Genomic DNA, 14,458 nt, shown 5'->3' with positions numbered 1-14,458 from the left:
CCTTTTAGGGATCTAATTACATATATGTTAGACCATTTGCTCTTATCCCACAAACAACTGAGGTTCTGTTCATTTTTAAAATTCATTGTTTCCTTTTTCTCAAGTTTTCTCATTTCTGTTGACCTGTTTTCAACTCCATTAACCCTTTATTCCTACCCCCCATATAGTCTAACGTTCTATTAAACCCACTCAGTGGACTTTGTGCTTTTCTGTTCTAGAATTCCAGTTTTTTCTTTTTGTACTTTCCATTTCTCAGCTGATTTCCCATCTATTTATTCTGTCAATATTTTCCTTTATATTGCACATATTTATACAAGATGTTTTAAAGCTCTTGTTAGTGAATTCACACATCTGGGTCTTTCACAATCTGTTTCTATTGACTACATTTATTTTTTTCCCTAGATTATGTTATATCTTCTTGCCTCTCTGCATGTACAGTAATTTTTTTATTATATGCTGGAAATTTTAGATGATATGTTTGTAGGTCTGGATTATGTTTTCTTCCTTTAGAGTGTCAAATTTTGTTCTGGCTGGCAGCTCAATGACTGTCGGGTCCTCATGATTTTTTTTTTTTTTTAACTTTTATTTATTTTAAGTGTTTTTTTCCAGGACCTGTCAGTTCCAAGTCAAGTAGTTGTTTCAATCTAGTTGTGGAGAGCACAGCTCACAACAGCCCATGTGGGGAATAAAACTGGCAACCTTGTTGTTAAGAGCACTGCCTGGCTGCCCCCTCATGATCTTATTTTTTATGCTTCGTTCTCCACTTTCATAGGGTGGGACTTTTTAGATTTTTTTCATTTAGCCTTTGCTCCAGGGGTGTTCCTTATTCCTAAAGATTGGCCTTTTGGATTGGCTAGTTGAATGCACAGTGCTCAGCATGGCTTCTTCACTGTGACTGCAACAAAACTTTGTCTCCTGCCACTTGACGCTCTGGGGTATCTCTGTTCAGCTCTCAGCCTTGCGGTAGCCGCTCTCTGTTAGGCCTCACTGAGTCTCATCTCACTCTGCTTATGTATAGATTACGTGCAGTAAATGTTCTCAGCCAAAGCCTTACAGAAGACCCCATGCAGACTTCTGGTTCCCTTTTTCTTTTGCACTGTAAATTTCAGCCTCATCCACAGTGTCAACTTCTGATCTCTGCCTCCTCAGCCCTGTAACACTTACCTCTTGAGCTCCACCTCCCTGCACCACACTGCAAAAGTGTCCCCAGGCAGAAAACTGGAGCAAATAGGTGATCACCTTGTGCTTCCCTTCCCTTAAAGATCACAGGCTTATGCTGACTGTTGCTCAATGTCTGAAAACCAGTTGCTCTGTATATTTTGTTTTATTTTATAGTCTTGAGGATGGGAGGGTTGGTCTGATACCAATTATTCCTTTGTGGCCAGAAGCAGAAGTTCTGGAATACTCCTTTGAGGTAGACAAATATCTTTAAATTGGGTATTGTGTCTATCAGATCAACTGAAATAAGAAAAGAAACTAACAGTATTTTAAATTTTAATCTTATCTATATGATTAAAATATCAGATCAGAGATAAAGGATTGTCTCATGTAGTTGTAAGAAAAGAACCCTTTTAAGAGTTTGATGTGTGTCCCATTCTGGAATTTAGTTTTAAAGCAAACCATAAAAACATTTAGCAAATGTTAGGGTTGACTTTGTAACTGGACTTGATTGATTAACTTTATAACTGATATGGCCAGTGCAGTTTAAAAAATTATATTATTTAAGGGCAGGGGAAAACATCTATTTGAAGAGTAATTCATTCTGAAGTTGCTTTGGCTGCTTGGTAAGAAGCAGACTGAGAAAGAAAGGAAGCAGGAAAAGCAATTAGAAAACATTTGTTGTGGTCCAGGTGTGAGAAATGGTTTTAGCTCAGAAAAAATGGTGGTGGTAGAAATGAAGAGAAGTGGATAAATACACATTTTGGAAGTAGAGCTGACAGGTTCATAATGTGAGGTATCATGGATGAATTTTAGCTTTGGGCTGATGGATGGAGTGAGTAGCTATGCTGTTTTACTGAGAATGGGGTGAGCTGGGCCAAGGATATGTGGGGATAGAGTATGAACATTTTTGTTTTGTTGAGAAACCAAGTGGGCAATCAAATGAAAATTTCAAGTAGGCAACTGGGGTAAAAGTGTTATAACTATGAAACATAATGAATCACTTTATATAGGACAAGCTAGTCATATTACCCAAAGCAATATATAGATTTAATGCAATCCCCATCAAAATTCCAATGGCATTTTTCACATAAATAGAACAAAAATCAACACATTTGTATGAAACCACAAAGCACCTAATAATCCTGAGAATAACCAAAATAATCCTGAGAAAAAATAAGAAAGCCAGAGGTGTCAAACTCCATGACTTCCAATTATACTACAAAGTGACAATAATCAAAACAGCATGGTATTGGCAGAAAAACACACACACAGACCAATGGAACAGAACTGAAAGCCCAGAAATAAATCTACGTATATATGAGCAAATAATTTTTGACAAAGGAGCCAAAAACATACAATGGAGAAAAGAAAGTCTCTTCAATAAATAGTATTGGGAAAATTGGAAAGCCACATGCAAAAGAATGAAACTAGACTTTTATCTGTCACCCTACACAAAAATTAATCCAAAATGGGTCAAAGACCTAAAAAAATAAAATACATGAAAAAAAACATAGGAACTAAACTTATGGACCTCGGTCTTCGAGAAGATTTTATGAATTTGACCCACAAAGGGAAGTAAAAGCAAAAATAAGTGAATGGCACTATATCAAACAAAAAAATCTTTTGCACAGCCAAAGAAACCATCAACAAAACAAAAAGCCAACCAAAAGAATGGGAGAAAATATTTGTAAATAATACCTTTAATTAAGGGTTAATATACAAAATATATAAAGAACTCATACAACTCAACAACAACAAAAACAAACAGTCCTATTAAAAAAATGGACAGAGTACCTGAACAGACACTTCTCCCAACAAGACATACAAATGGCCAACATATATATGAAAAATGCTCAACTTCACTAGTTATTAGGGAAATGCAAATCAAAACCACCATGAGATACCACCTCACACCTGTTAGAATGGCTGTTCTCAACAAGACAAGTAATAACAAGTGTTGGAGAGGTTATGGAGTAAAAGGAACCGTCATACACTACTGGTAGGAATGTAAATTGGTACAGCCACTGTGGAAAACAGTATGAAGATTCCTCAAAAAATTAAAAATACCATTACCATATGACCAAATAATCCCTCTTCTGGATATCTACCCCCCAAAATTCTTAAAACATTTATCTGCAAAGGTATGTTCATTGCAGCATTATTTATGGTGGCCAAGACATGGAAACAACCAAAGTGTCCTTCAATAGGTGATTGGATAAAAAAGATGTGGTACCTACATATATACAATGAAATATTACTCAGCCATAAGAAAAGATGAAATACTGCCATTTGTGGTAACATGGATGGATCTTCAGATTATCAAGCTAAGCAAAATAAGTTAGATGGAAAAAAACAAGAACCATATGATTTCACTCATATGTGGGATATAAACAGAAAGCACCAAATGAACAAATAAAACAAACAGAAACAGCCTCGTAGACACAGACAACAGTATGGTAGTTACCAGAAGGTCGGGGAGGTATGGGGAAGTAGAAGATGGCAGAGGGGTTCAAATATATGGTGATAGGAGACTTGAATTTGGATGATACACACATAGTGCAATATACATATGATGTATTATAGAATTGTACACTTGAAACTTATATAATGTATTGACCAATGTCACCCCAATAAATTTAATACTTTTTTTAAAAAAAAAAGGAAATATCTTCTGGCTGCTATGGTTAGGACTCTGTCTACATTCTGCCTCCCAAAGTTAGTTTGTTACCTCATCTCCACAAAATTCCAGTGTCATCTCTATAACACAGATAATACCATCCTCCTGTGATTTTGCTGAACATTATGTCACATCACGTATATCAATTACTTGTGACATCATAAACACTTGCAATTACTATAATTAGTAAGTTCTCCAGATCTTGGTTAATCTCTAGAAACATACAAGGTATTTGATTTTTTATTCCCCTTGAGATGAGGAGAGAGGTGAGATGTAAAGAGAGTATGGTGGGGCCAACCTACATAAAAGTTAGAATTTGGTTCTATGAGAATTTAGAAACCACTAGGAACCATTACAGCTTTTTTAAAAGATAGAAATATGGGTAGAGTAGTATCTGAAGTAATTTAAATTGTTCTTCAGATATGTTTATAAGTATATTTGTCATTTCAGATATACAGTTACTCCCATACAGTACTCCTGTCTTATCCGTGGTTTTGCTTTTAACAAAACCACGGGATTAACCATGGTCTGAAAATAATAAATGGAAAATTCCAGCAATAAACAATTCATAAGTCTTAAATTGTGCACCAGTCTGAGTAGAGTGATGAAATCGCATGCTGTCCCACTCCATCGTGCCCGGGATGTGAATCCTCCCTTTGTCCAGCGTGTCCACACTGTATATGCTGACGTGCCCATTGCTCATTTAGTAGCCATCATGGTTATCAGTTTCACTGTCATGGGATGGCAGGGCTTGTCTTCAAGTAATCCTTATTTTACTTAATAATGGCCCCAAAGCGCAAGAGTAGTAATGCCAGCAATTCGGATATGCCAAAGAGGAGTCATAAAGTGCTTCCTTTAAGTGAAAAGATGAGTAGAGTGCAAGAAGGTATTTTGAGAGAGAGAGGAGGGAGAGACCACATTCACATAACTTTTATTACTATGTATTGTTATAATTTTTCCATTGTAAGTTATTGTTAATTTCTTACTGTGCCTAATTTATAAGTTTCACTTTGTCATACATATGGATGTATAGGAAAAAACACTATAGGGTTTGGCACTATGTAGTTTCAGGTGTCTGCTAGGTGTCTTGTAATGTATACCCTGCAGATAGGGGGGTCCATGGTATACTTGAATTCCTACTGCAGTATCTATAAATTGCCTTTGTGGAGGTACCCACTGAGGGGTTAGCAGGTTATGATACATCATCCAAACGTGATTCATTCATTCTGTTTTTTAAATCCCCAATGAAAACTAGAAAATCATATTTATTATTAAATACCAGAGACATACAGTAGTACAAAATGCAAAACCCCTCTCTCCTCAAACTTACTAAACTGAAGTATGATTGGACCACATCTTGTAAAACATTGAGAAGTATCGGGCTATCTAGTACATTTTTCAGCTGCATTGCCATGACATTCATATTTACTTGTCATTAGAAAACTTTGATGAAACTACTATTCTACATGGGTGAACCCTTACTATCGGGTTATTTGGAAGCAGCTTTAAAGCTAAATAAAACAATAAATAGTTCAACTAGTGTGTGCGAGAGGGCTCAGGCTCCCTCTGGTGGCAATAATGTCTTACTGTTTTTATTGAAAAAAATATCATCGGGGTGAAGTGATGTTCCCAGTTAAACACCAAACAGAAGTCTGGTGCCTTAGATAAAGATGTAGCACGAAGCCTGTGGAAGTGACTCCAGAGCGCTCGGGTTGCTTGGTTCCATGGCCTCCTAATCCTTCTTTAATTCTGAGTGATGCGAGGGAAGGAGTTGAAGATTAAGACATCTCCTAATCGTACCTGTTCTGACCACTCAGGAATATGATGAGGAATTACTGGGATATTTATTAAGTGCTTTGAATTCTTTAAATAACGATGTTTTGTGAACTTACATTTTTCTTAGTAACGTATTTTCAACTCTAAGCTTCCTTTCAGAGCAGTGGTCAGTAGTAAGATCACAAAAATAGTAAGTCAGATGCTGCCATATTTATTATTTTATTTGTAGTATAATATAGTATACAAAATATATATTATACTATAATATATAGAATGTATAGGATATAGTATAATATTTCTAGGTAATATAATTGGAGTGTTTGGAGGATATAGAATAATACTATATGCAATGATGGAGTTTTAACCCTTTGTAGATTTATGAAATGGTCTAATTTTAGGGTTTTGGAAGAAAGGAAAATGATTTGTGAATGATGTCTCATCAAACTAATTTCTCTGAAAATTGAATATTGGCTATTTCTATAAGGTGTGAATGAGGGATGCTTTTGAAGATTATTGGACTGCTCTGTATTTTTTATACATGTACCTATGGACAACTCAGAGTTCTATTTGGGAACTTATTTGGGAACTTATTTGGGAAGTTCAAATAAAACATCTGCATAATTAAGGGCCTTTTAATTAAGAAAAATGGCTGTTAAAGTTCCACAGCTTTCTAAATCCACAAAATGATGTTGAGTTGCGGATCATGAATTCATCTTAAATTACTGATTAAATGTGTGCAGATGTAAGCATAAAAATAACGCATTCCTCATTAGCACATGTTTACATTTGTTAAATCACAGGTGGTCTAGCAATTGGAGGAAATTAACTTTTTTTTTCTTTTAAAGCTTTGGAACTTTTCCCTGCCTTAAAGCTGTTTGAAACTGCTGGCCACTTCAGAACTCTATTTAAATATATGACTATTATAGTGCTATAGAACTTAAACATATAGATTAAATTTTTGAGTCTTTTAGGACCAACATTTATGGCTGATGTTCTCATTCAGGTTAAGATAACATTTCTGCTAATTCTTCCGAGATGGGAATGAAAGGCATTTCCCGTGGAATTGTAGCAATAGTAATTTTATTTTATTTTTTTTTAAACATGAAAATACCCTTATGTTTTTTCCTTTTCTGATAAGGTAAGAAATTATCTTAGTTTTTAAAAAAATCAGAAAAGATAAGTAATTATAAATAAGGAAATAAAATTACCTGCGATTCCAGCACTCAGAAGTATCCACTGCTAATGCTTTTTAATATTTGCACGTTTAATATGTTGTCTTGTGAATCAGACCAGCCAAATGTAGGAAAGGTGGATTCCATACAGGAAGTCCTACCAAGGAAGCATTTCTTAAGATTTTTTAAGCATACAATTTTATTCTGATAGCCAAATCTATTAACAATATCATGATTTATATGTCTGAGACCAAGGCTTCATCCTCTCCCCCTCATCTTTCGTGTTTTGACTCCTTTTGAGTTGCTTAGAAGTCTTCACAGACAGATTTTATTTCCACATAGGAAAAAACTAGTCAATTAAATTGCTAGAAAGTAGCTTATTGTATTCTGTGGGCTCAGAAGGCCCAACCAGAATGCCTTGTGGTGCCTTTATTAACTGAGAAAAATGAAAGCAATCATAATATCTTATGTTGAAAGTGATATTGAGCCCCCAAATGCGGATACTGATTATGAATGTAAAACTCCACAGGACAGAGACTGTCAGTGGCTTTGCTTAGCTCCAGGCCATTTAATTGCTAGGGTTTGGGTCCTTTCTTTGGACCTACTGTTATTAGATCTCAGTTCTTGTGAAAGGACTGATGAAACCTTATCATTTTCACACTAGGAAAAAGACATTCTGTGGCAACAGTTGCAGTGCTAATAGAATTCTAGCATTTATTGCTGTTATGGGGAGTGTGAAACAGGAACGCTGACTTTGAATTTCTCATTCTAGGAAGCTGAAAGTAGTGGTGGAACTACTTTCTACTCAAGTCGTTCTTGGAGAGAGATTTGTGGGTGTGTACATAGGGATGAGAAGGGCATATGGAGGGTGACAGCATGGGCCAGCGATAGGTTTCAGCATTTGTGGGCCCAGGCTTTGGCCCAGAAACATATTGTCAGATGTAACATGAAAGGTGGGTCAGTGGCACACAATCTGCCAGTCTGAGCTATCCCACTGTTTCTTTTCCCCTTGTGGTTGCTATTTCTACTTAGGTGATTACAGATCATACGAATAGAATCAGGAGGAGTTCTTCTTTTGCTTTTACTTATAAATACTTAGAAGAACCAGAAACAGAAGCCTTGAATTATTCTTCATTGTAATACCACCATTGGAGGGTGGGTAAATTTGCCCCTGCAGTTCTAAGCTCTGTCATCAAATGAAGCCCCAGTTACAGCTGCTTTTTATATGACCTTTCTTCAGTGGTGCTAGCAGATAAATCATCCTGATGTCTTTATACTAACCATCCCACCTCAGCTCCCCTGCCCAGTCCTTCCTTGTCGTTTCTCAGCTGGCAAATAAGAACCTCACAGTCTGAAAACTTAGAGTTGTAGCCCTGCTACAGTTAGCTATGAGATTGTTAGATGAAGCACATTTGCCGAGATGAGCAGTGTTTTCTCTATTTATAGGAGAAGCCCTGATATCCAAGCAAAAGAAGAGTTATGGAAACATATTCAGTGAGTACTGGTTTTTCTCCTCACTGTTTTAAAACCCATGTGGTTTTAAGGCATTTACAAGGAAGGCCACTGACAGTAAGAGGCTGCCTAGGGCTGAAGCCTGTCAAATAGTCTTTGTTGTCATCCTTATGTACACATGGCACTCACAGTGGTGGCACCTTACCACGCCAGCAGCCCTCTCCTAAGACCCCTTAGCCTCACCTGTAAATGGGCTTCAGACAGACCAATAGTTTACAAATAAATACCAAGGAAAACAGATTCAGAAGAAAAAAGATACCTCCTACAGGGGAGAGAAGGGACATTTTTGTAGGGGAATTGGGGACTGATGGGGAGCCGTCTACGTTCCGGATATAGAAAACTTGGAAGAAGGTAGAAGAAGAGTTACAGAAAAGGTTTTCTTCCCATTTTTTCTTGAGTACATTTCAGTTTTTAAATCTGTGTTCCTGGCTTATGTTTCTGTTAATTTTGCAAACATTGTGTTTTGGGACAGGTTGTGGAAGGTATTAGTAGTTATACCAGCATCACAACTGTAATTTTCTTGCTCGTTCCCTTCTAGGAAGGAACTTGTGGATCCATCTGGATTGTCAGAAGAACAATTAAAAGAGATTCCATACACTAAAGTGGAGTGAGTATGTCTTTGAAAATCTTTTCACAGAAGTTTTATTAGTGCTTATAAGTGAGTAATTCCTTCTAACTCTTCAGTGGTGTTCCAAGCAGTGCGTACATTTGTCTTTACATTTTATCTAAAATTCAAAACAACTATAGGGAAAGAAGCTTTAAAAGGGTGTATTAAAGCTAATCATTCTCCTGTGCTACAATCACTGTTATCTCCTATTAACTGTCTATTTGTATATGGTAGTTACAAAGGGGCTTTTAATGATTGATGTTAGTTTTAAAATACAATTGTTGTTTTTTTTAGTTATTTATTGCTTGGTAACAAAGTTTCATTTTAGTCGTTATTTAGCACCAAGAGAATTACGTGGACCACAAAACCCTGTCATAAAGCCCAACCCAATCCCTATCACAGAACTAGCACATTGAACATGCTTCCTGAAAGCATAGGGATTCCTAATCACCACTCAGTGTAGGATGCAGTAGAAGATGACCTGTGTACTCTGTTTTCTGCTGTGCTATGATTGGTTAAGAGAAGTAGGAGCTGCTTTGTTTCCCTTCTGTAACTCATACTTCCTTCCCACTCTGGTCATGTTGCAGGGTGGTATACATCCTCCCAACCTTCACCCCCAACCCTCTCATCTTTAGGCTGAAGATGGACTTCTCAATGACAGGCTAGTTAGTAGCTAGGACAATGACCAACTTTTTCTGGTAGGAATGCCATTTTGTCTGCCTTGTGGATTTTTTTCTTTCACTCTACTGGAAAGAATTCAACTGTAGGGAATAATTTCATTACAATTTAGTGGTTTAAAAATATACATAGAGGGCGGCCAGTTAGCTCAGTTGGTTAGAGTGCTGTGCTCTTAACAACAAGGTGGCTGGTTCGATCCCCACATGGGCCACTGTGAGCTGCACCCTCCACAACTAGACTGAAACAACTACTTGACTTGGAGCTGATTAGATCCTGGAAAAACACAATTAAAATAAATAAAGTTTAAAACAAACAAACAACAACAACACACACACACACAAATACTATAGAGAGTTTCATTTTCATGTATGGTCGAAGGAGCATTTCTCTATTGTTAACTTGTGAAATTTAAGCCACATAGGATTTCCAAACCCAGAGGGGTCAAGTTCTTTTTAAAGCTCTCAAAGTCATTATTAGTCCCTTGTGGAATCAATATTAAAGAATTATCCTGTTCTGACTTATGGTTGTTCAGGACTCAAGGTGACCCAATCCGCATCAGGCATTCTCATTCGCCGCGAAGTTACCGCCAGTATCGCCGGTCCCAGTGTTCAGATGGAGAGCGATCTGTTCTCTCAGAAGTGAAGTAAGTACCAAACCTGAGTACATCATCACCCTCGTGGCTTCAGAACCATACAATCCAATAGAACTTCCTCCAATGATGGAAATATCTGTGGTTATTAAATATTGGAAGTGTAGCTAGTGTGACCAAGAAGCTAAAAATTGAATACTATTAACTTTAATTAATTTAAATTGAAGTAGCCATGTGTGGCTACCATATTGGATAGCGCAGATCTAGACCATACTTAGTCTGAGTCATGGCACTTCTGGGCTATGCACTGAAACGTGTAGAAGAAAAAAGTACATGAGCTATTCTATTGTGAATGATGCAGCCATATTGGAGAGAAGCTTGCATAATAGCATATTACAGTAGTTTGCATCTTTGTGTTATTTTTACTTGTGAGGAAACTGACCTTATCTTGTTTGACACTATAGATACTATATTTTAAATAATATGTTAATGAAATAATTCGTCATCCATTTGTAAAAGTACTATAATCTTAGAAGTTCATGTGCTTTGTATTGCTGTGTACGAACGTTAAATATTAAACTCTGAATTAAGGCTCAAACTTTGATAAACGTTAATAACTTGGGAGACAGCCTAGCCCAGTGGAGAGAAATATGGGCCAGGTTTTGTTTATTTTTTTTGTTTTTAAAAGGTAGGTAATGGCTATCTATAGTTCCATAGATTTATAAAAAAGCATAAATGGCCAATAAATGTTTCTTCAGAAACAAATCCAACAGCCATTTATACAACATATTACAGTAAAAAAAAGCATATGGGAACCATACCTAGGTTTTATTCTTGGTTCTTCTATTTATTTGCTCTGATTTAGGGCAAATTACTGAACCTATCCGACTTAATTCAAAAACACTTGTTAAAAGTATCTCTGTGGAAAGCCCTGTGGTGGGCACTATTAGGAACACAAAATATATAAGACGTGCTTTCCATGCTGTCGCCCTCTTCCAGCTCAAATTGTGATTCTCAAATTGAATTTTAAAACTCACTCTCTGCAGTTCAAAAACGGATCTCGTACCTCCCCTGCCCGTGACCCGTTCTTCAGATGCTCAGGGCTCTGGCGGCTCCACCGTTCATCAGGTTGGTAATAGTCGAGTTTTAAGAAGGTGTGTGACTGATGACACTTTTCTGGAAGTTCTTTTGGGAGGTAGAGAAATGAATCCTTAACTTTACTCTGAGGCTCTCCATTTTAAAAGAACTTGTACAAAACGTGGAAGGAGAAGGAAAGAGGAGGGTTGCATGACCAAGACAGGGCATGACCTGGGACGAGTTATGTTAGCAGTGAGAGCTAGAGATAGTGCGAGGTCTGAAGTGATCTGAGGCTTGGGGAAAAGCCAAGGATAACAGAGATCATAAGATGGTTTGGAGCCAGAATAAACAAACAATGCCTTCACTAATTTAAAACAAATACTTTCAGATATTTTTTTGAGCCAGAGAAACAAGGAGAAAGTGGCAGGTTCACAGGGGGCAGACCTTCTATTGTTAACTGATGGCAGGCAGAATTACTCAAATCCTGTTTTACTTCTGTCTTCTCCCTCAAAGAGAATTACTGTTGTTGTGGAAATGTTCTAAAAATCTGGTTAAGAGGGAGTTCAAGGACATGGGCAGACATCTAGCTGCTGTAACAAAATCAATTTAACGCTCACCTGAATTAGATGGATATTATCAGGGGAGCACTGTCGCAAGTATTTCAGCAAGGCATTTGATAGCACTTCTCATGGTGTATTTTTTTAAAAAGAAAAAAATGTAGGCTGTATAAGATCATTGGATAGATTTATGTCTAGTTAAACAACTGCTGTCAAAACGAAGTTGATGTTTATAGTGGATCAAGTTAATGTTTCCAATGGATCAGTGTTAGCCTGTTGTTTGCAGTGCTGTGGTTTTCAGTCTTGTCGACCCCTTTGAAAAGCCAATTATAATTACTATCTCTGTCCCATAAAAATACATCTAAGCACATATACAGTTTTGTATATAAATTCTAGGAGTTCATGGACAGCCTAAGAATCCATTCTGTGCTGCCCTCTGTCCTGATGCGTTTTTGCCAATGACTTGAGCAAGGACAGAAAAAGCCTGTGTTAATTTAGGGTAGGTTCCCTAGAAACAGATTCTGAGATGGAGATTTGCATGGAGGAAGTTGATTATTGGAAAGCACTTTTAGGATGAACACACGTGTTGGGGAACGAAGGGGTTTGTGTAGAGCCACGGGTTGAACTGTGGAGTATAGTCCCAGTAAGAGGCATCCAGCCTCCACTGGGAGCTCTGGAGCTGAGATGGCCCTTCTGACTCATCCCACCTGGAGTCACCGGGGTTGGGCTTTACATACTGACACTCACGAGGCTGCAGTCATTGGATAAAGGGTGCCCCCCCGCAAGAGGCATGATTGGGCAAGGGGGCTTCCTTCAGCTGAGGGCAGTTCCTGCAGAGGGGCTCAGTTTTGAGTGGTGTAGCAGCCATCCCTCTCAGCAGCTAGGGGAATGAATGCCTGTCAGGAAGGAAGATCAGGGTGGTGAACCCCAACTTCCACTGCACTCTGCATGTTCATAAATCTGGGAGAGCTAATAGGTTGTCTAAACAGACAATTTGTTTCCAGTCAATAGTATTCATATTAGTAGTTAGGGCTTTGCATTGAGACTGCCCTACATTATTTCTGCTTGTCTCCACATACTGCTTCCGTTACTTTGAGCAAAGTATTGAATTTCTAAGCCTCAATTTCTATGCAATGTAGATAATGACCTACCTCTTAGTGTTACTGTGAGGATTAATAAGCAGTTATCTTTCCAGAATTTTTTTTCCCCCGCTATTAAATTTAAGGTGGTTTTAATATAATTAGGAATTTTACTTTATTGTATTTTTGCTTTTCCAATTACTCCCTAATTAATAACCATCACTTAGGAATCTCATAAAACTTCAATTATTCACATTAAATGTTGAAAGAATAACTTTCACTTTGCCATATACAAGAACAGCTAACATACATCATCTGATCAATGGCACTAACTCCAGGCTTGTCACTGGGAGACCTTTGATTCTGAACTCGACAAATAGCTAAGGAGCACATCTAAGGAGTGACAGGCATTGGTCTGGGCAAGTCCGCACACGACAGCCTGTGGACTAAATCTAGTCTGCTGCGAGTTTCTGTATAGTCAGGAGCTAATAATGGTTTTTACACTTTTAGAGTTTTTTAAAAAAGGGGTATGTGACGGACAGGAGGAGGTAGTCCACAATCCGGCCCTTTAAGCAAAATGTTTGCTGACTCCTGCCCTAGACACACAACACATGAAAGTGGCAGGCAAAACAATATAAAAAATTAGGTCAGAGTTAGAAAATCAACAGGGGACCATTCTTTGGTAAATAGGGTGGTCAGAGGCCATCTTAGAAAGTGACATATAAAGCTGAAACTTTGCAGGTAAGACGGAGCCAGCCAGTGAGAGTGGGTGGAAGGCTGACTTAAGCAGAGGGGAAAGCATGGGGAAAATTGCAGAGGCCAGACAGGGCCTGGGTGTTAGAGGAGCTGAAAGACCAGTGTGGTCTGAGCGTAGTAAGGAGGACAGATAACTCAGGGCCATAGATGCCATGCATGGGAAGAGTTTGGATTTTATTCTAAGCGCCAAAAGGAAACCACTGATCCAGTTGCCATTTGGAAAAGGGAGTCGAGTAACACATGGAAACAGGAAAATTGCATTTCCTGTTATACCACAGTGCCCGAGTTCTGGCCATGGCCTGGCCCACCTCTACCTCACCTTGCCTTTTCATGCAGAAGGCTGGTTCAAGTGGGGTGGACTAGGGACTTTGATTCACTTATATCCTTAAGGTTCGCAGGCAGAGGGGACAGTCAGTCCTAGACAAACTCAAGAGAAGGTGTAATGTTTGTTTCAAATAACCTCCCAGATCCTTACTGGCGATACTTCTGATACATTATTTCTCTCTTCGCCAGTGCTGACTCACACGCACTGGTGTCCTCCTACCTCTCTGGTGGTTTAGAAATCTTCCATCCCAGACAGATGTCTCACGTTCCAAAGTTATCTTGATTCATACTCCCTATGCTTAGAATTGTTCCATCAGTGCTTCTTTGAATGTCAGTAAAACAAATTAAGCCAGCCGTAGGAACAGATGAATGGTAACTTCTTAAAGGGTGATTTATTTTTAGCCCAAATCTCAAAATAGAATTGTGGACAATGTAGCTCATTTTGTGTGGGGATCTACTTTGGAGGAAGTAAATCTGCTTGTTAGCCTGATCT

At 38.1% G+C, this 14,458-nt stretch overlaps 1 protein-coding gene across 2 annotated transcripts in view; it reads left to right on the top strand.

Annotated features, from left to right (window-relative positions):
• The window catches only part of EPB41L4A (erythrocyte membrane protein band 4.1 like 4A), a 226,423-nt gene that overhangs the window by 210,655 nt on the left and 1,310 nt on the right, over positions 1 to 14,458 (top strand). Inside the window, exons 19-22 of one of the 2 annotated variants that reach the window (XM_019727788.3) lie at positions 8,233 to 8,280; positions 8,837 to 8,905; positions 10,116 to 10,226; positions 11,219 to 11,300. In XM_019727788.3, coding sequence (XP_019583347.2) covers positions 8,233 to 8,280; positions 8,837 to 8,905; positions 10,116 to 10,226; positions 11,219 to 11,300 — 310 coding nt within the window. The remainder of the gene's footprint in view (positions 1 to 8,232; positions 8,281 to 8,836; positions 8,906 to 10,115; positions 10,227 to 11,218; positions 11,301 to 14,458) is intronic. The other variant, XM_019727789.3, reaches the window with a different exon arrangement.

The sequence above is a fragment of the Rhinolophus sinicus genome, chromosome 3 (assembly GCF_057876585.1).
Source record: "Rhinolophus sinicus isolate RSI-liver-muscle chromosome 3, RSI-T2T, whole genome shotgun sequence".
NCBI lineage: Eukaryota > Metazoa > Chordata > Mammalia > Chiroptera > Rhinolophidae > Rhinolophus > Rhinolophus sinicus.
Note: the sequence above shows the minus strand (reverse complement) of the source record. Positions and strands in the feature narration are given on the sequence as shown.